At 33.3% G+C, this 24,065-nt stretch overlaps 2 protein-coding genes across 7 annotated transcripts in view; both read left to right on the forward strand.

Annotated features, from left to right (window-relative positions):
* The first annotated feature begins 6,672 nt into the window (after nt 1-6,672).
* On the forward strand, nt 6,673-8,085 carry LOC110114253 (E3 ubiquitin-protein ligase PUB23). Its single transcript, XM_020847070.2, has one exon. It carries the CDS (start codon nt 6,770-6,772, stop codon nt 7,970-7,972), a length of 1,203 nt encoding a protein of 400 aa, XP_020702729.1. The 5' UTR covers nt 6,673-6,769; the 3' UTR covers nt 7,973-8,085.
* Nucleotides 8,086-13,107: 5,022 nt separating this feature from the next.
* The window catches only part of LOC110114241 (tobamovirus multiplication protein 2B), a 30,437-nt gene continuing 19,479 nt past the window's right edge, over nt 13,108-24,065 (forward strand). For all 6 annotated transcript variants that reach the window (XM_028694478.1, XM_028694477.1, XM_020847055.2 and 3 more), the window contains exons 1-3: nt 13,108-13,313; nt 21,707-21,772; nt 21,873-21,937. In XM_028694478.1, coding sequence (XP_028550311.1) covers nt 13,146-13,313; nt 21,707-21,772; nt 21,873-21,937 — 299 coding nt within the window. In that variant the 5' untranslated portion in view covers nt 13,108-13,145. The remainder of the gene's footprint in view (nt 13,314-21,706; nt 21,773-21,872; nt 21,938-24,065) is intronic.

A 24,065-nucleotide genomic window follows, 5' to 3' on the forward strand; every position in this document is an offset into this window, starting at 1 on the left:
AATTTTATACATGAAAGCTGTTTTAGAAAGCAAGAAGAAAGCCGTACCAAACGAAACCATAGTCAACGATTAAGATTGAAGTCTTAATTGTCAAGATGTCATAAATTTAGGCCTTATAATTCACCTTAGGCATTGTTTGAGATAGCTTTTTTACTATTTTTAAAATAATTATATAGTCAAAAAATTTATTGAAATCAACAAAAAAGTGGTGGTTAAAAGTTGTCCCAAATGAAGCGTTTAATTTATTAGTTGGAAACTTAAGCTTTTAACATATATGTCTCATATTCAAAGTCCCGCAAATGTGTAAGAATTTGCGATTAAATTCCTTCAAAGTAATAAAAAATGATTTGTGATTAATTAAATTTAATTTTGATAAAGAAAGATAATTCACATCAATAAAAAAATTTAATATATTCATCTCAAATTTTAACTTGCATATATAGATATAAGAAATTATCCATCAAAAAAATATTTTGAATAATATTTGCCCTAATGATAAATATAGTAGAGATATTAGCTCAAATGGGTTCAATATGTGCTACAAAAAGTCAAACTCTCATCTGCAATTTATATTTTATAGAAGTTTAAGATTTAATAACTTTTCTATAGTGAAAATATTATTATTTTTTTTAATTATTATGGACTCCTTTAGGGCATATAATAGTTGCAATTTTTTCATTCTACTTTTCATTCTCACCTAAACACTACTTCCATTGATCGTCACAAATCTCATTCTCCAAACATGTCCGTTTTCATCTCTTTTTAGCGCGTTATAACTAGCTAGGGTTTCACAATAACGCATGATGTCATCTCTTCAACGTCGTTACAACAGTAATGTTTTAAAATCATCTCAGCACTGAAGTATGATGATGTCTTGACATTAATGCTCAATGTAAGCAATTTCTGAACCCACAATCACGCCCTATATAGCCTCGATGTCTCATCTTTGTCCAATGTCGTATCAACATTGACGATCGGTGTTATCTTTACATCGAGGGCTGACGTTGTCTCAACATCGATGTTTGATGCTTATTACATAGCATCGATACTCGACTCTCGACAGACTGTCATCTCCTCTCTCGACGTCTAATATGACATTCACGCTCGACTCTTGACTTCCTAATATTAATCATTTTAGTACATATATCATAGTTAAATTATTTATTATTTCTCAATTATTCTTAATATTCATCTTATTCAATTTCAATGTGCCAAACCAAAAGTGTTTTTTAATACTAAATTTGATTAGTTCAGTGATGCATGTGAAGCTTATAAAGTATGCATTGGACTGCCGACTGCATATGAGATCTGTAAAAGTTGGCGACAGCTACGTGCTCGTGATGGAGGCGGAGAACGCGTGATTCGGTGTTCTCTCAAGCCATCAAAACTGGAGACTCCCAAGCATTTCAATTTTGATTGGTCTTTTTCTTAAATTATTTATCTTTATTACAAGCAAAGAAATCAATGAAAATCAAATACTATAAAGCAAAGCCCGCATTGGGTACCTATATCCACACCCAATGACTTTGTGAGTGGATATGGGTGGGTACTCAACATCGGGGATAAATCAATTACATTGCTAATCACTGTATATCTTATATTACTGCAATTCTCACTACGAAGTGTGCAACACTTAACTACGTTGCCACTATGGTAAATTCTGATATGTGACTTAAAAGTTTGCAATAAGAGCAAATGGCAACAAACCTCATGGTCATCAGTTCGTGGTAGACTGCGTTCAAAAAGTATGGAAAGTGGGTGGGTATAGGTGGGTACGGCATCCCGAAAGTCATCATGGGTGGGCATGGGTGGGCGAAGCCCGTCTGAGTAAAACATGGGTACCCAACAAAGGCTTGAGAAAGTAATAAAAAAGTTATTCTAAATGAAATCTAAGGCTTCGTTTGGGATAGCTTTCGTACTATTTTTTTTAAACGGCTTTCTAGTACGAAAAATTCAAATTCAAAAAAAATTGTACTTGAAAGCCATTTTAAAAAGCAAGAGAAAGTCATCCCAAACGAATCCTAAACTTATTGATAGGCAAGCATCTAAGGCTTTATTTGGAACATTTTTCTTACAGCTTCTTAATGCAGCTTTTTTGTATACAAATTTTAATTTTTGTACAACTAGAAAGCTGTTTTAAGAAATAATATGAAAGCCAACGCAAACGAAGTCTAAGTCCCTTTCATCGCATGAGCAACAATCACAAATGTACATATAATACATTTTTTTAGTTATTACAATAAGAAAATTGTAAAGCTAAAATTAAAATTAAAATAAAGATAAAAAATAGGTGTGAATGAAAAGCAATTTAAATAAGCTTTTTGTCTTCAATGTATAACACCAACTGAGATAAGAAAAACGAAATGAAATAGCGATAAGAAGTTGATCGGAATATAAGAGGATATGATGCTTCATGTTTGTTAATGGATAAAGTAGTTGACTTCTTTTTAACATGTTAGTGAGAAGTATTTTGTAAGATATAATAGATGTGTAAAGCTAAGGTAGTATATACTATCTAGCCAATGCGATTTGAGACGGCCTTACACTATTATATTAAAGTCTTTGCATTATAGATATTCAAATGGCATCTAATATATAGGACAAGAGAGTACGACATGACATAAGGCCAGCCAGTTCTTCACCACCAAGACAACCCGTGATGGGTGCGTTATAGATATTCATATGGCATTTACTATATAGGACAAGAGAGTACGACAGGACATAATTGAAAAACAAATGTGATCATTTAAGTAATGAGTGACTCATATAATGGTGCAAGTCTTCAAACATATGAAGCTTACATCTTCCTTTCATCTTCCTATAAAGTTAAAATTGATATAAAAAATTCAATATACACATATGGTGTCGCTTTCATATTTCGAATAAATTTTTTGTAGCTCTTCTTTGTGATACGCTAAAAGTTTCTTCTAAAGTCTATAAGTATTATATGATACAGTAAGGCGCAAACATAAAATAATACTAATTTCAGAAAACACAATTAAATTGAATTGCAAAAAACTCAACAAGCTAAGCATTTACCATAGATATTTGATAACAACCACAACAACATAGGTACGCATAACGACCACATCCATTACAAATATGAATCTACTACAATAGCCATACCAAAAAAAAAAAAAAGATTAGAACTTATAATACATTAATACTTAGCACATATAGGCAACTTATATAATTTTCATCTTGAGCTCACTCTCAATCTGCTAACAATTTCTAAAAAAAATAGTATTTAACAATTTCTTGATTGTTTGAATAAAAAAATAATCAGACCATTGACATGATTTGGCTAAGTTTGCTTGATCTTCTAAGGGCATATGTTTTTGGAATCTTTTATATATATATATAATTATAGACCAACTTGAACTGAAGTAGCTAAGAAATCAATCAAGATGTCAACCACTCCCAAAAAATTTAGTTTATAAGGGATGATGTGGTGGTGGATAAAAAGGAAGAAAGAAATATGCAAGCAGAAGTAATAATTTAATTTGTTGTTCAGATCGATCAATCTCTACTTAAAAAATTTCGAGCTTAGGGGATTGGATGATGAGCCTCTCATCATATTTTATGGCGGCCAATTGGGCATAGTGATCATATTTTCATATAAACAAAAGGTTATGTAAATTATAGACGGCACAGAAAATGATTAAAAAATAATTAAAAAATTTTAAAAAAAAAGTTTTTTTTTTTTTTTTTGGAACGGGGTATCGGCCCGCTGCCATATCAGCTTATGATGCGCTTGGCGATATCCACTGATCCCTTGGCGAGTCTACCAGCAACCAACCCCACAGGTGCAGAACCCACAGTTCTTTTCTCTCCACTTAAGGAGTCGTGCTGTATGAGAGGGGATTCGAACTTGAGATGGGGGGTTAATTTAATTTAAGAAAGATTTACATACATAAAAACTAGAGGACTGTGGCCCCACTGGTTTGAGCCTATAAAAACAGGCACAAAATTTTTAATTAAAACGCCAACAACCCCACTATTACTCATGTCGTGATCTTGCCTTAGGTGTAAATGAGTCGAGCCGATGAGTTATTCTTTATTTGACCTCGATTAATTAATCGAGTTTGAGCTTAAAATTTATTTTATGAATTAGAGTTTGTTCAAGAGCCCATTTGTTTATTATAAAAAACAGAAAATATATTTAATCAATTATTATCAAAGATTTAAAAATCAAATCGGACGGTGCCGAAAGTAACAACTCAAAATTATTATGGCGAAAGTATGATGATAGCTTCATGATTAAAAAAACATTCATTTTATGGCGAAAGTAACAGCTTACAATTATTTCAAAAAAAAAAAAAAACTGTTTGATACCGCTAGTAATTAAACCGATGTTGGAAGCACTTTTCAATGATCAATAATCTGTTGAAAATATTATTTTCAAAGGAAAGTCTATCGAAATCCAACAGAAATAAATTGAGAAGAATGTGTTGAATAATCAGCTGGAAAATCCAATGACATTGATCAAATCTTGACGAAAAATCTTTTGGCAATTTGATCCAGCGTTAATTTCCTTAAAAAAAAAAAACCTAATTAAGCCTTTTTCAAAGCAGTTTTGTTGTAAAAAATAACTTTTTATTATAGAAATTAAAAAAAAAAACAGCAAAAAAATAGTAACTAATAGAACTATGACTATCATTTGAAAAATAAAATAGTAAAAAAGTTATCACAAATATATCCTAAATCCTAAACCATATAGCCCATTTTCTGATAATTTTTCAATTAGAAATTATATATATATACCGTCTAAAAAATATTTATATTAAAAACAGATGAATCATAAAAGGATAACGCCTAATTTTTTTAAAAAATAAGAAATAAATGAGCAAAACTTAAAAAAATTTTAAAAAAATAAAAAGTTTATGTAATATCTGTAATATTTTATTTTTGAAAATCGAATTTAAATTTATTTTCTGATACAGCTACCTCAAAATTCAATATTTAAGTTATTTTATAGAATATTATATTATTTTGTTTATTTTGACTTTCTAGCGAAAAACACCTAATTAAATAAAATGGTCTATATTAAATTGTTTTATTTCCCCTTAGACCATTCTATTTTGAATTTTCAAGCGCTTTATGGAAAGTTTTTGCTTAAAAGTGCCGTTGAATTCCAGATATTCATATATTAAAATCCTAATACTCACCAGCTACAGCGACTCGAAGTTACGCCCACTACTGCTCAAAATTTCCAACTCATGACACGTGGCATTTAATGGAACACAGTACATTTCTGGTGTCCGTTGCGATGTTAAATGCAGGTGTACATTAATTATTTCTCCTGCCATCCAGTAAACTTCAACCTTGTTTGGTCCCGCTAATGAATCAAATATATTGACTTTTTTAAAACGCTGGTTTAATATATTTGGAAAAATTTTCTCACTATTTTATTTGGTTACAATTTGTTCGTTGCTTTATAAATATTTTCAGATTTTTTTATGATAAAAAATATTTTCTGTAATTATAATAATGAATTTATTTTTTCACATTAATTTTGCAATTTACTTTATAAAACTTCAGAAGCTGGTGATATAAAATTAATTGATGATTTTAAATTATTATTCAAAAATAACACGATATTTGTATGAAACATAAGATATTAATATCAAAATATTAAAAAAATGTTATTTTATATGAATTATAAAGCAGATCTATATAACATTCAGGATAGTTATATAATTTAAGAGATTACAATACAATATTCAAAATTGTTATCCTTTAAAAAGAACAATTTAGTTTTTATAATTTTATTAAATTATTGTTTTTATAAACATAGCAATATTTAACTCATCAAAGAAATTTAAAATAAAATTAATGAAAAAATAAATGTATATCAATAGTATTGGAATAATAAAACTTTGAGTAGCTTTTTTAAATTAATGGAGATATTTTATTAAGAGAGGTGAATTTACTTTTAAATTACATAAATTAAAAAATAAGATTATTTTTATGCTCATAAATATTTACCTAACCGAGCAAACTCATGAGCCAACGAGTCGAGTCTCATCAAGATCAAATTCAAGCTCGCACTCGTTAATATGTCGAGTTCGAGTTGACTTGACTCTGTTACACTTCTAATCAATACACTATATTTTTATTCTATTAATTTTAATTAATATTTTAGGCCTTCAAATTTTCAAACATTATGTCAAAACATTGATATAAATAATTGCACTTTTTAAATATGTTAGAGAAAAAAATCAAACAAAGTTAAATATCATTGAATTTATTTTAAAATTTATGAAATATTAATTATTTATATATTAAAAATCTTTAAGAAAATCTAAAAACTTTTAAGACAAATCATACCTTAATGCAAAATTATCCATGTAAAATATCATTATTATTTTTATTAATTGCATGTGGACTTAACTTAAAATTTTGACTAAACTATTAGTTTTGGTGTTAGCGCTATGGTGATTCAATAATACATCACATGCTAACATTATTTTTATTACCATTTGCTCTTTGATGTTCATCACAAAAAAAAAATTTATACTACTGTCGACCTCATAATTAACTCCTAATCATTTTTCCTTTTACTTTTATATTTAGATTAGGTAGATTTGAAAATATTTATGATCCTGATGTTATTATATCAGGAGATCCTCTCTTTTCCCTGCTTTATTATATACAGATGACTTATTTCCCTTCTCTGCTAATCCAGCCAACCCCTCTTCCACGTTCAAAAACTAGTAAAATCCAATATTAGAAGAAGAAGAAGAAGAAGAAGAAGAAGAAGAAGAATATGACTACGGACCCTGAGTTCCCATCGATGTTCAGATGCCCCATCTCCTTAGAACTAATGGAAAACCCAGTCACCGTCTCCACCGGCATCTCCTACGAACGCCGCAGCATCGAAAAATGGCTTTTTACCTACAAAAAAACCACCTGTCCGGCCACCATGCAACTCCTCTCCTCCTTCGACCTGATCCCCAACCACACACTCAAAAACCTCATCCTCTCATGGCGCGCCCAACATCAATATCCCTCCCCTTCTTCCCCAGCTTCCTCATCCCAACACCTCCAACTTACCTCCATATTTTCTTCCATCAAATCCTCCCCTTTCAAAGCCAACTCCCTGAAACAACTCCGCTCCTTCACCACCCAAAACCACTCCCTCTTCATCGCCTCCGGCGGCGTCGAAGCTCTCCGCCGCATAATCATCGACCACTCCTCCGATTACACCGCCTTCCGAGCTTGCGAGGAAGCGCTCGGACTTCTCAACGCCCTTCCTTTCGACTACGACGACGAATCCATCGAGCTTCTTTCAAATAAAGACATCATCAACTCCATACTTGTCATTCTCCAGCGCGGCAGCGCAGAAGCAAGACTCGATGCCATAACCATCCTACAAAGAATGTCAACAGTCAATCCTTCTTTCACCGACCAGCTCCATCACAACGGTTTCGACGCCTTCAAATCTCTTCTCGATCTCCTCTCCGACGATATTTCCACTCGGCTTAGCTCATCTTCCCTTGATCTCCTCTTAACCGCTTTGGCAAATTCCAAACCTAATCGTCTAAGCGCTATCGAAGCCGGAGCGGTTTGCGTGCTGATCGAGTTGCTTCCGGATGCGGGAAGACACAAAGGGGAGAGAACGCTGTTGCTTCTGAAAAGATTGTGCGAGTGCGCGGAGGGGAGAAGGGTCTTTGCAGATCACGGGTTGGGAGTTGCAGCGGTTTCGAGCAAAATAGCGAGAGAGTTCGACGCGGAGACGAAGCTGGCGGTTAAAGTGCTGTGGTTAGTTTGTAGTTTTTTGCCGACGAAGAAAGTGGTTGACGAAATGATGGTTTGTGGAGCGGTGAAGAAGCTGTTGGGCTTGATTCATGTCGATGACGGGCAATCGTCGACCAAGGAGAAGGCGTTGAAAATGGTGAGGATGCATGGAGATTCGTGGAGACAGTCGCCTTGTTTTCCATGTGAGCTTAGAGCAGTGCAGTATTTTTAAAATATTGTTAATTAATGATTTGAAATATATATATATATTATAGTAGTTTCAGTGTATTTTCAAACGTTTTTTATGATAATTAATTAAGGAGTTGGTATCTTGATTTTTGTTAAGTAATAACGTACGTTCTATAGTTCTAGCTTGTGATTTGAAAATGATTCGATTTTTTTGTGATATGAGGTCACTGGCTTGAGAATTATAACATTTTAGGTTTTGTTTGGAACTGTTTAATTATTTATTATTTTTTAAAGGAATTTTTTAGTATAAATAAAATTTTTTACTAAAAAATTATTTTAACAATAAGTAAAAAATACGTTCCAAACAAAATCTTAATAATATTGAATGGAGTATATGGTACTTGTATAATTTTAGTAGTTCTTAATAACAAGTCAAATTTGTAGACTTTCATTTCTTTCTGGATATTAATTACTGTTGAAAAAAGTTGTGTTTTGAATGTGCAGATAGTAAAGGACGTGGATATTGGTATGACTATTTAATTTATCGGTTGAGAATAGCTAACCTGGCCAAAAAATTCATAAAAGCGCATAGACTGAAAGAATCATAATGAGCATCCTATTCCTATCGAAGATTTTTTTTTTTTTTGGAATTATCAGCAGCTTGTTTCAGTTGATGTACTGCTTGATTCTAGGAAAAGAAATTCTAGTGGAAGCCCGGCCCTCAGTCAACTCTTCTGAGGTTCAACACTAAATTATATATAGAAGCAGCTATTGAGTTCTCTACCCCGGCCCGATGCGTTAAATCATGATTTTTTTTTCTGTAAGCGTAACAGTATACGCAGCATTGGTACGTAGGTTAGGAGTTTTATTATCAATATTGTGTATAATTTATATATGTATGGGTTCACTTTAATAGACCTAAATGTAAAAAAAAAAATAAAAAACAGTCATTTCATTAATTATCTAAGACTAGAGCACCCTGATCAAAGCACAACAAATAATGTCAGCTTTATTCATTCGGTTAGCTATAGACAACTCATTATTAAGTGTGTCATTTCAGGTCAACGAGTCGGATTCGGGTTGAATCAGACTTGATCCGGCCATAAACGGGTTGACACTAATTCTACACAGTTTTACAAACGAGTCAGGTTTGTCAACCCGGACCCGATAGACCTGTGCGGGTTATCGGGTTGACCCGACATCACCCGCGAGCCCGAGAATGAGATATGGAGATCAGGATTTGAGCGCGGTTTGAGCGAGGGTGAGAGCTGTGCACCTGCGTGAGCTTTAGCTTTTTGCGGCGTGCCTTCGAGCTGGCTTTGAGCGTGGCGCGGCTCTGCGGTTCGACATGAGAGCTAGAGTGAGACTGGCGACTAGCCCGACTGGGCGGCAAAAATGCAACCACGAGGTGGCAAGGGCTAGGGCGAGAATGTGGGGCGATGACGATCAGTGTGGCTCCGCGGTTCGACGCGAGAGTACTGGGCTAAGTGCCGCAGTGGAATGGCGGATGCGACTACGCAAGGCCGGTTGGCACTTGGTAACCGAGTCAATTTTGGGTTAACGGGTTGACCCAAATACTCGTCAAAAATTGAAACACGAATCCAACCCGTTTGTTTTACGAGTCAATCATAACCCAAATTTTTGGGTTTGGGTTCGAATCGGATTGTATGGTCGTGTCAATAATTAACACCCCTACTCATTATCTACTGAAGAATCTTTCTTTAGGCGAACTAGGAAAAACATTATGCCAAAATACATTGAAGATATGAGGTGAATTTTAATTACTCTATGTCGGCTGAAAAATGTTCATTGAATTCTACCACTTCTTGAATTAGTATTTATTATAGCAATCGTTACATATTGACTTTTGGAACCAGCTAAGCATTTAGTCTTTAATGCTTCAACTTTTTCTTCTCCTTTTTTTTTTTTTCTAAATGACATCATAAAATAATATACATAATTTTTTAAATGATATGTGTCAAAAGCATAAATTATTGTAAATGAAATTCAAATTTAAGATATTTGCAATAACTTCCACCAATTTTATCTACTAAATTTAAGACCTATTTTTAATTAAAAAATGTATTAATGTAAGTGAAAATCAACTACTTTTATTTCAAAATTAATATATTTTTTATTTAATTGATGTGAGATAAAACTCATAAGGTGTTAGAACTCTTTATTTATATCATCAATCTCTCTCCTTTTTTTCCCTCCTTTATCAAGTTTAATTATGATAAGTAAAAAGCAAAGATTTATAAGAGTTATCAATCATAATTCTTGTTCAACTATTATGTAAGACAACTAAGACTATTGGTAGTTACAACTTACAAATGTATGAAACACTTAGTTATAGAAAAGTCATCACAACTAACATCATTATTAGTTAGGAAATGTGATCAAAAGTGTTGATATTTGAGTCAAATACACAGTGGTGAAATAAATTAATTAGTTTTAAACAAAAAATCTAAACCAATTATGGATAAAGGCCAATTATTTGATATTTTAAAAGCTTAAGGGAAAGTTGGGACTAGGGGTGTCAATTTCGGATCACGGGCTGGGTTCAGGTCGAACCCGAACTGACCCGGTTGCAAATGGGTCGACCCTAACCCGACCCGGGTAGATAAACGGGTTGGAAATCAAAACCCGAACCTGACCCGGCGGGTTGCTGGGTTGACCCGACCCGACACGGGACCAGCGGGGTGCAGCTCTAGTTGGGACCGATTGGCGACTCACTCTCTCACATGCCTAACAATCAATAAATATTAATTTTGTTAATTATGTAACACATTAGAGCTTTCCAAACACACTAATTTTATTTAAAATTACAGGTATATATTATCTAGGAATATCATGAAAATAAATATGAAATGTTTTTTAATTATTTGTAAGTTATAACTATCCCAATATTTTTGTATTTAGAAGGCGTTATTTTCTTGAATTATATAGCGAAATTTTGTATTGTTTTTTGTGGCATTATTTTCTCAAATCTCACAAGCCTTCCATCAGCCTTTGAACCTTTTTTTTTGGTTAGATCTTTACATCGACAACTTTAATATTCCATTGGATAATGCTATCCATTGATGTGTGTTGTTTTTTTAATTATGTATGATGATAAGTTGTAATATGTCAAATAAAACGAGTTATAGATAAAATTGGTGTCAACCTTGTTATCTTAGGCTTTTTTGGTACAACTTTGTTACGGCTTTTTAAAGCAAATTTTAAATATAAAAATTTCTTGTTCAAAGATTTTATACTAAAAAGTTTCTTTAGAAAGTCATAAGAAAATTGTCTCAAATGAAGTGTTTAATTTTATTTGGAACATTTTTTTTACTGTTTTGTAAATCAGCTTTCTATTACAAAAATTTTTAATTCAAAAATTTTTGTACCTTAAAGTTACTTTAGAAAATAGTAAGACAGCTATATCAAACCACCGATGTGAGTACTCCCCGTTTTCTTCCCTCGTGCTTTCCCTCTGTTAGGGTTTTTCCCTAGCACCTTCTCGGCGGTGCTAGCACCACTGCCTCGCTGGTTACATGCTCAGGAAAGTTTCTTATATCCCTCTTTCCTTTTTGTGGTGCTTTTTGCCTTATAGTTTCTTTCGATTAGTCCACCTCTAGCGCTTAGGCAGGAATGGTGTTGAATCGATTAGTCTATCTTGGCTTTTTGGATAGACTGATCAAATCTTGCTCCTTCCTAGATGCTCTCTTTGGTTCTTCCCTTGATGTGAGGTTTCCTGATCTGAAACCCACCTCATTTCATGGCTTTCCATCACTATCGATTTCGGAGGAGAAAGTACTTGTCCTTGCGGCTCCTCTGCAATTTGCATTTGTTGATTTTTTTCCCTCAATGCATGGAGTAATTATTGAGTCCGGATACCGAACATGTGCATAGACTAATACAAAAGCGCCACGTTACTGGGTACCGACCGCGGTACCACTCGGTACCCTGTCCAGACAATGATTTTTCCAATGCATGCCCCTAACAACTCTTATCATGAACTCTTCTTCTTTTAAACATACCACATGTCGGTTGATGTTTGCTCCAAACTTATCGTGGGAGGGTTTGAACGTTGTTGGTCTCATGAGAGTTTGAACTAAGATTCCAGCATACTATTTGAGGTTGGGAATGGTGTACTAGAAGCATTGCATGAGTGTTTGAGCAACACAAGTCTATGATTTGAATGCAATTGAAATCCTGGTTCAAAATATCTTACTTCATATATATATATATAATCAAATTAATTTTATTTATAATAATATAAAAAAAACATGCCAAATTTCTAATTGTATTTTAATTTAAATAAATTGATTGTGATATTTATAAGGAGAAGTTCGACTTTATATGATTCATAATTCATGTGATTAGAGAAATATCCCTATTATATATATTTTATTGGATAAATCTGTCCAAAAAAACTTTTCAATTGAAATTACCTATAAAAAAAGATAACAACTTCTATTTTGCAAAATGATTTTTGAAGTCGAAACATCGGAAATGAGTTTGAACATATTTGAATCCATATCCAAAATTGAATATCGGTTGGAACCATTTGAACCCGATTTGAAATAGGGGGCTCAAACGTTTACTTGAACATGTTTAAATGCAATTATGCAAAGTGCATTGTCCTTTAAAAAACCATTTTCTACTTCATAAGCTTTTAATCCTATTAATGGCTTCTCCCAGTAGCTAACATTGAGAACCTCTCTCTTTATTTCATGTCATTGGTCCTATTGAAGCCTTCTTCCATCGAGGTCCCATAATGAAACCCTCTTCATTGTAATGCATTGCTAATCCTATATAGGGCTTCCCCCTACCGAGTTCCTATCATAAACCCCTTTTTTCTTCACAAATCATTGATCCTATTGATGCCTTCTCCTAATAGTCTCCCATCACAATTTATTTTTCTCCATTACATGTCATGAAACCATTCGACGCCTTCCCCCTTCCAAGCTAACATCTAAATTTTTAAAATTACATTTCTACCATTTATTTAAAATTTTAATATCAAATATATCACTCATATATTTAATTCTTACCACCCTATAAATTTTAGTATTTTATTTTTTGCATCTATATTTCTTTTATGAGTGATAATCATATAATATTAAATTTTTAGATATTATAGGTAAATAGTATGAGATAAAATGATATGTAAATCCTTAATTTTATTTTCATCCGCTGAAATAAACATGAACTCAGGGAAATGACTGTGTATGCACGGAGCGACGGAGATACGCGGGAGGGCGAGAGATATGGCTAAGAGCGTCGGCAGTGTGAGCCTGGAAGGAAGCGCGAAGGCAACGGTGGAGGATCAGATCTGCCAGGCAGTTCAGTCTACTTCCAATCTCCTACACCTGATGCAAGAATCCTCCCCTTCACAGGTACCAAATTACAAACCCTTTTATCCCCATTACCTCAGTCCTCTTCATGGCTCAATTACATTCAACTGTTCTAGTTGCCATACGTAATTAGTCTAAACCCCCGTCTCATAATGAAAATTGGACCATTAAACGGAAGCTCCTTTTTGAATATTTGTTCTCGTAGACGAAATATTATCAATTGAATTACAACGGAGTGGAAACTTTTCTTTTGTTGTTCAATTACGGAGTTAGGGTTTTCATTTGTTTATTAAAAAAGGAAGAAGGCCGAAAAACGTTTTTTTTTTTTTTTTCCGATTAAGCATTGTGATGTTGATGATTTCGAAGAAAAAGGGTATGATATTAGTTAGATATACCAACGAGTAATCTGCTGGTCATGGGCTTCACTGACATTTTGCTTTTACATCTTCAAGCTAGTTGGTACACTCTTAGAAGCTTCCTTAACAGAATATGTCCTTATAGTGTTTTCACATTATATTACCAATAAGCTGATGTAGAGGCCATTGGGGCTTCTTTTAAATATTTTGTAATATTGCATGGATGCATTATTAAGCCTATAAAATAGATCTGTTTTCCAATGTAAATACATTGTCTTATGTATGAGATCTTCACATGGTTTGTGATTTGCTGTTGACGAAATTTCGTTAGAATGCAAAGTGAGAGGCCAAGAGGTTGAGAACTTTGATGCTTTTTTTTTGTCCACACTCTTCCACCCCAGTACATGAACCACTCTTTTTTTCCCTTTGAGGAATCATACAACAAGCTTATTGTTTTTGTATAAATCACTCATTCGCCCCCCAACGAGACTGAACCATTTGTTTGAGACCAATGATTAACTATAAATCAACTTTCAAGGACATAGAGTCATGTCTCTAGCCTTAAAGTTGAGAACTTATTGATCACACTCTTGTAAAACTTACTCGATGCCTTCATTCCTTCTCACGAAGTCTCCTCTTTAAGGTCAGAGGGTCTTTTGATTTATTCTTTCCTTTATTAGGAGGAAAATAAAAAAAAATTGTTTTTATCGTTATGTTAATAAAATCGAAGTTGGAGGGACTTTAAAGAAAATGAAGTGTGGAAAAGCAGTAAGACCTGATGATTTTCCAATAAATATGTGAAAATACTTAGGAGATCAAGGAATTTCGTGGCTTATGAAATTTCTTTAATATTGTTTTAATGACTAAAAAGATGCTAGATGAGTGGGGAATGAGTGTGTTGGTTACTATTTTTAAAAATAAAAGATAATGCACAAGAGTTTGTGAATTATGAAGGAATTAAGTTAATGTGATATACATTAAAATTATGGAAGAGTGTAATTGAGCATAGGTTGTGATGTGATGCTAATGTTTCTCCAAATCCAAATCAGTTTGGATTCATGTTGGGTAGGTCTACTATGGAAACTATACATTTGTTGAGAGGTTTGATGGAGAACTATAGAGAGAGTAAGGAGGATTTACATATGATATTTATAGAGAAAGCATATGATAAAGTTCTAAGAGATGTGCTCTGGAAAGTTCTAGAAAAGAAATGAGTTAATAATGTTTATAGTCAAGTCATCAAGGATATGTTACAAGAGTTGTTACTTGTTTTCAAACATAATGGGGTTTGACCAAGTATTTTCTTTTCAGTTGGTTTGCATCAAGGATCAACATTAAGCCCATATATTTTTACTTTACTCATGAATGTTCTTACAAGACATTTGCAAGAGGATGTACCTTGGTATGTGCTTTTTGTTAATGATATTCTTTTTGTTAATAAGACTAGAAAGGGAGTTGATGAAAAACTTGAATTATGGAGGTTAACCTTTGAGTCTAAAGTTTTTGTTTGAGTAGATCTAAAATTGAGTACATGGAGTGTAATTTTAGTAGTAATAGATCTAGTGGTGAGATTATGATATTGGGTGATTAAGTCATTAAAAAGAGTACATGTTTTATATATATATCAAGTCTATTGTTCAAAGCGATTGGGAAATAGATGGGGATATTATTAGTAGAATTCATGTCGGGTGGTTGAAGTGGAGGAATGCATCGTCCTATTGTGTGATAGAAAAGTACCCCTCAAACTTAAGGGAAAATATTATAAGATGGTGAGACCTGCGATGATTTATGGCACAGAACGTTGGTCATTTTTCTCCACTGTATCCTAAATTTAAGTTAAGTGTTGTAGAGTTGAGGATGCTTAAGTGGATGAGTGGCTTTGCATTTAGAGATAGAATGTGAAACAAGTATATACATGAAAATGTTGTAGTAGCTTTGATGGTAGGTAAGATTAGACAGTCGCCTTAGATGGTTTGGCCACATAAATCTTTGGCCTTCCGATGACCCTCTTAGGAGAGTAGATGTATTAGATTTTGCTCATGTTTAGAAAGATAGATATTGACATAAAAAGAAATGATATATATATATATATTAGATTTAAATGAGAATTTGACTCTTAATAGAATACAATGGAGAAAAATGATTCATGTTGTCGATCCCACGTAGTGGGATAAAAGTTTATTGTTGTTGTGGTTGCTTTATTAAGAGAAAACCCTTTATCGGTGCTCAAGACCTTTCTTATGTCTATATCTCTAATTTATGAGTCAGCAAGCCCCTTTGGACTATCCTGTGCCTTTGAGAGGGTGTTCCATTCCTTCTTGCATACTCACTGTTGAGTTTCTCTTGATAAGGTTTTCCCTAGTATACTCAACTCTCATACGTCCTTGGTCATCTCAACTAAATTATATATTCATCTATCCAAGAATAGTCGATCCCTCCTATGAGATGGAAACTTGAGTTTGGGTCACTTTGCACTTTGGGCGATAACCCTCTACCCCTTAAAACCTATTTCCTATCTTGCAGAGGTGAATATATCCTTATCTTATACCTATGATGACACTTTTAAATGAATTAACTTGATTATCTCAAGTTCCCTCTCTTGAGGCATTCAATATACCTATTTTAAGTCATTAACCTTTATAGTTAGGGACAGGCTTCGAGAGTGCCAAGCCTCAAGAAGAAGTCTTCCATTGCTCATTGATATCTTAAACCTATACTATCTATCCAACTAGCTGTATTATTAAGCATCATGTCTTGAGCTATAATTAATTATAAGGGCTGACTCTCATGGAAAATTTTGATCTCCTAATTTAAAATAAACTTTGATTGGTCTTCTAAATTGTTCAAGGGAAATCTTGGGACCTTATCCAAGTTTGCCTTCCATGAATGCTTGTGAGCTCACATTAGATTTGTTGGTCTTTGTAACCTAATGGCCTCTATTTCAACATCAGAGTAATAAATTTCTTCAAAAACTATGGATTTCGGACGTCTATGATCTTTCTAATTCATGTAAAAATTACAACTTATTGCTCGTAAGATAACCATTGCAATTCCCATTTTATGACTCCTACCTTACCTTAACCCTTCCTCCCCAAACTAAACACATCCTTCACCTTCTTTAGCTCTATGATTTGATATACCATTGTCATCAACATTGAGGTCCTGGACTTTATTCTTATCGACGCCAATGATGCGTTGGGACTTTTATCTAGAAAAGGACTAGTAAATGGACGTTTAGTAACAGCTAGAGAGAGCCAATGTAGTGGTCAATGCACTAAGTTATTGTAGCACATATGCTGGTTTTCAAGTAATGCATGTTAAGTAAGTATTAGGGAAGCTTGGTTGGAAAAGGAGATGGAGAATCTTTGGCTTGAGGTGCTCAAGAATGAAGAGTACTAATGCTACATTAAATATTTACTATACCTACACATCAGGAGAATCTTATTGCAGCTCAAATGATATATGCAGAGTATAAAAGCTTATTGGAGCACATATCAAGAGTTCGAGACTATTGAGGAAGGAGTTTGACATGAGGTAGAAGCTCTTTTTCTTGCTTTAAGGTAATGTCGAGGAAACATTAGTTCAAGAAGGGAAGATTTGAATATTCAGTGAAATAGATCATCGTATGTTTACCATTATATGATGACCACACTGAAAAGTACGTTGGAATTATTTGTCATATTTTATTTGAAAGAGTAATAAATACTCATTCTATTTTATTATAATCATTTTATGTTCATTATCATCATATTTATTTATTTATGACTATCCAAAACATTGATAATTTAATTAAATTGCCTTGGGACATCTAATTGCCTTTTACATAATTTATCATATTTTGAGAATTTGTTATAATCATTTTATTTAAGATTTTCAAACATTTTCCTAAAAAATACCCTTCTTTTTCATAATAAACCCATGTGCTCTTAGTGCTGACTGACCTTCATACATCTCCTATCCCACCACTTCGTTTGTTATGCCTTTGAGCACCTTTTGCACTCTTATATCTTCATCGTATTTGCCCGTAGGTTCTTCTTAAAAAAACTTGTATTAATGTCATCAGCATAAGCACTGAAACGTTCCTACGCCATGCAACCTCTCTATATTGTGGTGGGCCACGTTGAGCTAGTTTTTTTTTTTTTAATATTTTTTTTTTATTTTAATTTTTTAACTTTTTTATAACGTTGAGCTAGAGTGTTATGACAAGAAGAACCTCAATTTGGCCATCCCCATATTAACAAACTCATATTTTTCTTTCTAGTAAGTTTTTCTGAAAACCAATATACATATTAAGGACCTCCACTTTGCATTCATATTAAATAATACGACATAATACAAGACAAAGCACTAACCATAAGATATACATACATACATAAGATACACACACACAACAAATGATAAAAATTAAACATTTCATTCATTTGTATAATTTCTACAATCTAAAAAACTTGGTATAAATCAGCTAATCAATGCTGTATAATCTGCCAAAGCTGTTCTGACCATATCATAACAGTACAAAAGAGTTAATTATACATCATCTTAGCCTAGCAGAGTAACATCTATACCTACATAGCAATCCAGGTAAAAGTCCATCAAAAAAACTTAAAAAAGTTCAAAAACCAAGTTCTTAAGTTCCAACTATCACCAAACAGAAGCTCTAAGTCAGTGTGGAACTAAGACGTGGTCTTGTTGCTGCAGAAGTATTGTAGCAAATGCTCATGTTTATGGTAAATGATCATGTGTCCCAAGAAACAATGCGATACTCTATCGTCTCATTCCTTGCTCATTTGCATGTTGGTAAAAGATGAGCAAACATCTCCTTAAAGTAGACATTAGTCTGTTAGTAAAGTATATAAAATGAGTAAACACCTCCTTGATTGACTTATTCAATAACATTTTTGAAGGATCATAGTATTATACTCACATGTTTATTTCAAACTCCTTAACTTGCTTTGTTTTCTTATAGATGGCTTCAAGTTTTCTCCAGATTTTATTAGCAATTTTTAGATTTCATGTGGTTGAACTCATTAGTAGCCAATCTGTAGTGATATGGCTAAAAGCCTTGGTGTTAAGCTTGGTCATGTGCATTTCATCTTGTCAAAGATCAATGAAAGGTTTAGGTGCCATCTTAGTATCAACCATCTTTAATGGAATCTTGTACTCATTAACCACCACTTCTCACAATTCAATATTAATATCACAAAAATAAATAATTTTTATTTTTTATTTTTTTGGTAATTATCATTTAAACCTTTGAAATACAGTGGGAAGTATGATGGTAGATCCTCACAAAGATTGTGTTCTATGTGAATGGGATGTGTCATGGCTCTTCTCTAGGATGTTATCCCATACAAAGTGTTTGGCTCTAATGCCACTTGTTGGTTTCGGGGTACACTCAAGTGGGAAGTCATAAGGGTGCGTGAGGGGGTTGTTTGAATGACAATTTTGAATAAGGTATGGATGACTGAGTTGTTAGGTTAAGAGAGAGAGGGAGAGAATCACAATAATACAACACAAATTTATAGTGGTTTGGCTTTTCCAAACACTGACTTCTACTCACCAAGCTTTCCTTTGGGAATTTCAGTAACCATCTATGCCAACTATGAAAATCAATAAGCTTTATAAGCTCTTTTATTTCTTTGTGGTCAATAGGCAATCAATTTTTTTCTTGGGCTTAAGACCAACCCGCAAATGATCCTTTTAGGGCTTAGGATCAACCCGCATGAACATTTCCCTGGGCTAAGACACATCCCATAATTGGAGAAATTATTACGTGCGGAGTCCGGACGCACTCCGCACCGGACGAAAGCTGAGTTCGGACACAAATCAAAATAGGCCACATCACTGCCCATTTTGATTGGAGTACGGATGCCGACCGGACTCCACACATAATAATTTCTCCCATAATTGGTCCTTTTCTTGAGCTAAAGAACAACAAAAAAACAGAGATTGTTATACAAGTATACAGGCTTGAACAAACTCTATCTAAAACACATGAGTAGAAGCAAACATATATGCACTTATGGCAATATATGAGACACTGAGGCCTCGACACGACTCTTTAAGATAGCAAACCTCAAGATACAAATATGATTGGATTAATGTTGAAAGGCAAAGCAAACATAAATGCACTAGGTATGATTCAAGTGCATGTTCAATTGATGATTTGACAATTGAACATGCACTTGAATCTTAACTTGATTCTATGACGAGCCTTGATGTGCACTTATGGAAATATTTAAGTTCACACATGAAATTTTCTCGTTGATAAAAAAATTGCTCCAAATTGAGGCTGAAACTAAATCCAACCTTGAACTTGATCTCCTCTTACTTACCAGAGTTGTTAGTTTATCGATCTTTTCTTATCCTGAAACTTTGATCCATTTGGATTTCACATATGCAATATAATTTAATTAAAATTTTGCATTTGGTTCTATGTTATTAGCCATCACAAAATTGGAAGAATCATATGGAGAACATTGAATTAAAATTGCATAATTTTGTACTTTATCCTAGTGAATTTTTTCATAGAAGTCTTGGTGTTGAGATGTTTTTGATACCAAAGGAAGATGGATCATATTATCAAATAATTGCTTTGGCCTAATGCATTTTTAGAAAGTAGTTCGTGAACGTAATATACTTATTTTAATTGAGAGATATAGTTATTATTATTGGGTAGTTCCTTGAATTTTCTTAGGTGTTTGTCATAAGTTCTTAACTTCTGTCATAGTTATTCAGCTTTCTTTGTATATAAAGTTTACATGTATTATATCATTACCCTTGCATGCATCTTGTTTTGATTATGTTGCATTATTTGTTGTTCATTTGCATGAGTTATTTGCTAACATTGAAAAATGTGTAATGCATGATGAAAATTTTATTATTGTGCCATATGTTCATTCTAATATTTGGGGTAATAATGATGGAAATTTTGTTTTAGTTTATATTTATCATATCTGCTTGAAACATTGAACTTAAAATTGACCCTCCAGAGCCAGAAAAGTCTTATTCTATTTTTAAAGATTGTTCTTATTGCATTTTTTCTTGTTTTGTCTTCCCAACTGAATGTTAACTCTATCGTCTACTTTGATATCTGTTACCTTATAGAGGCCTTGTTGATGCGCCTGGGTTTCTTGCAAGTATTTCTGCGGGTGGAGTTTTGCACTCCTGCCAACAATTCTAGTTCGATAGTAATCCGACAACAGATGATTTTTGTTGACTTAGCAATCTGCAGCACATCTCTCTTGATCTTGTAGACGAGGATCTTCAATATAACTCGCTGAAGGAGAGTTTTTGATACTAGAGTTGATGACACCCTTGGACTTTCTGATCAACATCGTCAACATGAGATTGAGTAGTCATTTTCACGCTTCATTAGTGAAGCAAATTAAGTTTTCTGTTGATATGTTTGGAGTTATCTATTCGATAAGATTTATGTTTATTTTATTTTAGTTTATTTCATTTAATTATCTTAAAGATCTTTTTACTATAAATAAGGCCCTAGGATTTGGATGGTGAGTAATTATGATTGAGTATTAAATGAATTTGATTTTTTCATCGGCCGTCAGCTCCCCATCTAAGTCTCATCTTCCCCTTCTGTTCATCCTCTTTTTTCTCATCATCATCGTATCTCTCTTCTTTTTTCCCTTTTGCTTTGTTACTACCTCGTTTGAAATCATAAATTTGCCTGACCTTCCCAGTGGCAACTATGAAATGTCTTCTCCGTCAGCTTCACTCTTGTTGCACCTTCCAGTCTCCCTTATCTTCCTCCATCCATGATCACTTATCCCTTTGGTGTGACGCACCATGGTGACATGGGATATGCCCTTGCTCATCCCTCCTCTCCCCAAACTTGTTCTGAACTATTTTATTTTATTGAATTGGAGTACGCATGAATGGAACTTGGATTTACTGCACGTGAACAGAGTTTTTATTCATTAAAGTCATTTGTTAATGCGAATAAACCCTGATCGATGCAATTATTTGTGATTTTTGGCGCATGACAATAGATTCAGATCTTTAACTTTGAGAAATTGATAAATTATGTTATTTCAAATAATATTGCGTGTTCTTTTGCAGGCACTCCTAACGAAGCTTCCTAAGAATCTCCTGGCCAAAGCACCTACTGTTAAGAATACAGGACAGGTATGTAATAATTTGCCATCCCAAGCATATTTTGGACATGCGTTGAATACTTTATATGCATGTTGCAATAATATATCGTCAAATGGTGCTCAACTTTTAGGTCTTGGGGCAGCTACCACGGGTCATTTCTTCCTTGGATGCTTACATGGAAAACAGCTTACAAAAGTAATTTTCTGTTTCAGCTTTGTTGTTCTTGATATTTTTAACCAATGATGCTTATTTAAGAAGTAACTGAACAATGATTGATTGAATTGAAATTGCCCCTCCTATGGAAACAAACATCAAACATGCAGAAAGAGGAGCTTTTGGATCCAAAGTTGTCTCTAGAAAGACACTAAGATTTTACTAGAGAAATGAATTTAGTACAAAGAGTGAAAAGGGGAAAGAGAAGTTGAGTCAAATCTTGTAGATTGTCTATTAGGAACTTGTTTGAACACATTCTCGAAGGGCAAGTCAAACCAAGCTCCAACATAATAATTCAGAGAGAAATTTGGTGGAAAATTTTAGCAAGATTTATGTTAGTATATTAGATTTTGATGTCCGCATTTAACTATTGTCCTCTATTGATAGGCAAGGATTAAGGTTGGAGTTATAGAATTGGATACATAGTAGAATTACCTAGAGAATGTATCGATTGATCTCAGTTTAGCTAGATTATTATGTACGGATATGTTAGACTGGAAGTTATTTAATAGTCAAGAGAACTTTAAATGAGTTCCAAATTGAGCGCCAGCACCATTGGCTAATTCCTCTAATGAATACTCTAGTCAAGTTGATGATTTTTTTTAGGTGACTATTTTTAATTAATGAGTGACTTCATGAGTCCCTCAGACTAGTTAAATAACCTAGTACTATGAATTGAATTAGAGCTAACTGTTGGATGACTTGTTTGAGATTCGGTTTTGGGTGATTTGAGGTTTTGGGCTATTTCAAATTTGGCAAGTTTCAAGTTGTAGGTGGTTCAAGTTAGTTCACAACCAACGATTTCTTGAACTTATTTAATGTTCTTATAATAATTTGAATGTGACCCAGATGAATGTGGAACATCAATGCCCCAATTTGTTTTATCCCTTCTAACTATCCGAGAAATATATGAGGATGAAAGTATGTAGTATGTATTAACTAAATTTGGCATATATGATTTGAGCTATTTGCATGGATTATTCTATAGTTTTTGCTAAATTAGATGCGTTGATTTTCAACACTTGTGTTTATGTTAGGACGTTCATTGGAAGCGATGTGTTGTATGGCCTGAATACGACGATAAATGTGCAAGGACCATTGCACCGACGCCTGGGTGCAGTGTTAAATAGGCAAGTGTTCTCACTTCAAGGACGGATGTAGGCAAAGAAGTTAGTCCATGAAACTAAAATTAGGATAAGAACTTGAAATATAGGTTCCCTTACAGGAAAATTAATGGAATTAATATATATGATTTATAGGAAGATAAATATTATGTGCATTCAGGAAACTAAATGGGTTGGAGAGAAGGCTAAGAAGATTGATAGTTTTAGATATAAACTATGGTATTCGGGTAAGAGTCGTACTAGAATTGGTGTAGGGGTGATTATAAATAAAAGTTTGAAGAATAATATTATAAAAATTAATAGAATTGGACATAGAATTATAACTTTAAAAATTGTTGTTGATGCTAATTATTATTGATGCTAAGATTGTTAATATTATAAGTGCTAATATTCATCAAGTAAGTTTGAATATGGGTTCAAAATTAAAATTTTAGAATGACTTATAAGAATTAAAACAAAAGATACCTCTTGAAGAAAGAGTTTATTGGAGGAGATTTAAATGGACATGTTGGTAGAGAGGTAGATTTTAAAAGCATTCATGATGGCTATGAGTTTGGATCGACAAATGAAGGTGGTAAGACCATATTAGATTTTTCTTTAGCATATGATTTTTTAATTGCTAGTATCTTATTAAAAAAAAAGAGACGAGCATCTCATCACTTATAAAAATAGATATAATAAAATGCAGATTGATTATTTTCTTATAAGAAAATTAGTTCGTTTAGATTGCAAAGATTGTAAAGTTATTCTGAGTAAAAATTTATGTACCCAACATCGATTATTAGTTTTGGACTTTGAGATGGAGGCATTTAAAGAATATTAACAAAAAGTATTTTTGAAAGTAAGATTTTATTTGTGTATAAGAATGTTAATGTTATGTGAGAAAAAGTGGTTAGTGATATTAAGAATATTTCAAAAGATGTGCTTGAAGAATCAAAGGAAAAAGCCCCTAATAGTAAAAATTGTTGGTGGCATGATTCAAATGT

Source organism: Dendrobium catenatum, unplaced genomic scaffold, assembly GCF_001605985.2.
Source record: "Dendrobium catenatum unplaced genomic scaffold, ASM160598v2 fragScaff_scaffold_490, whole genome shotgun sequence".
Classification (NCBI taxonomy): Eukaryota; Viridiplantae; Streptophyta; class Magnoliopsida; order Asparagales; family Orchidaceae; genus Dendrobium; species Dendrobium catenatum.

Bases quoted from the DNA above. Each gene is read 5' to 3' on its own strand.
- LOC110114253 (XM_020847070.2), top strand. From the start codon at position 6,770: ATGACTACGGACCCTGAGTTCCCATCGATGTTCAGATGCCCCATCTCC.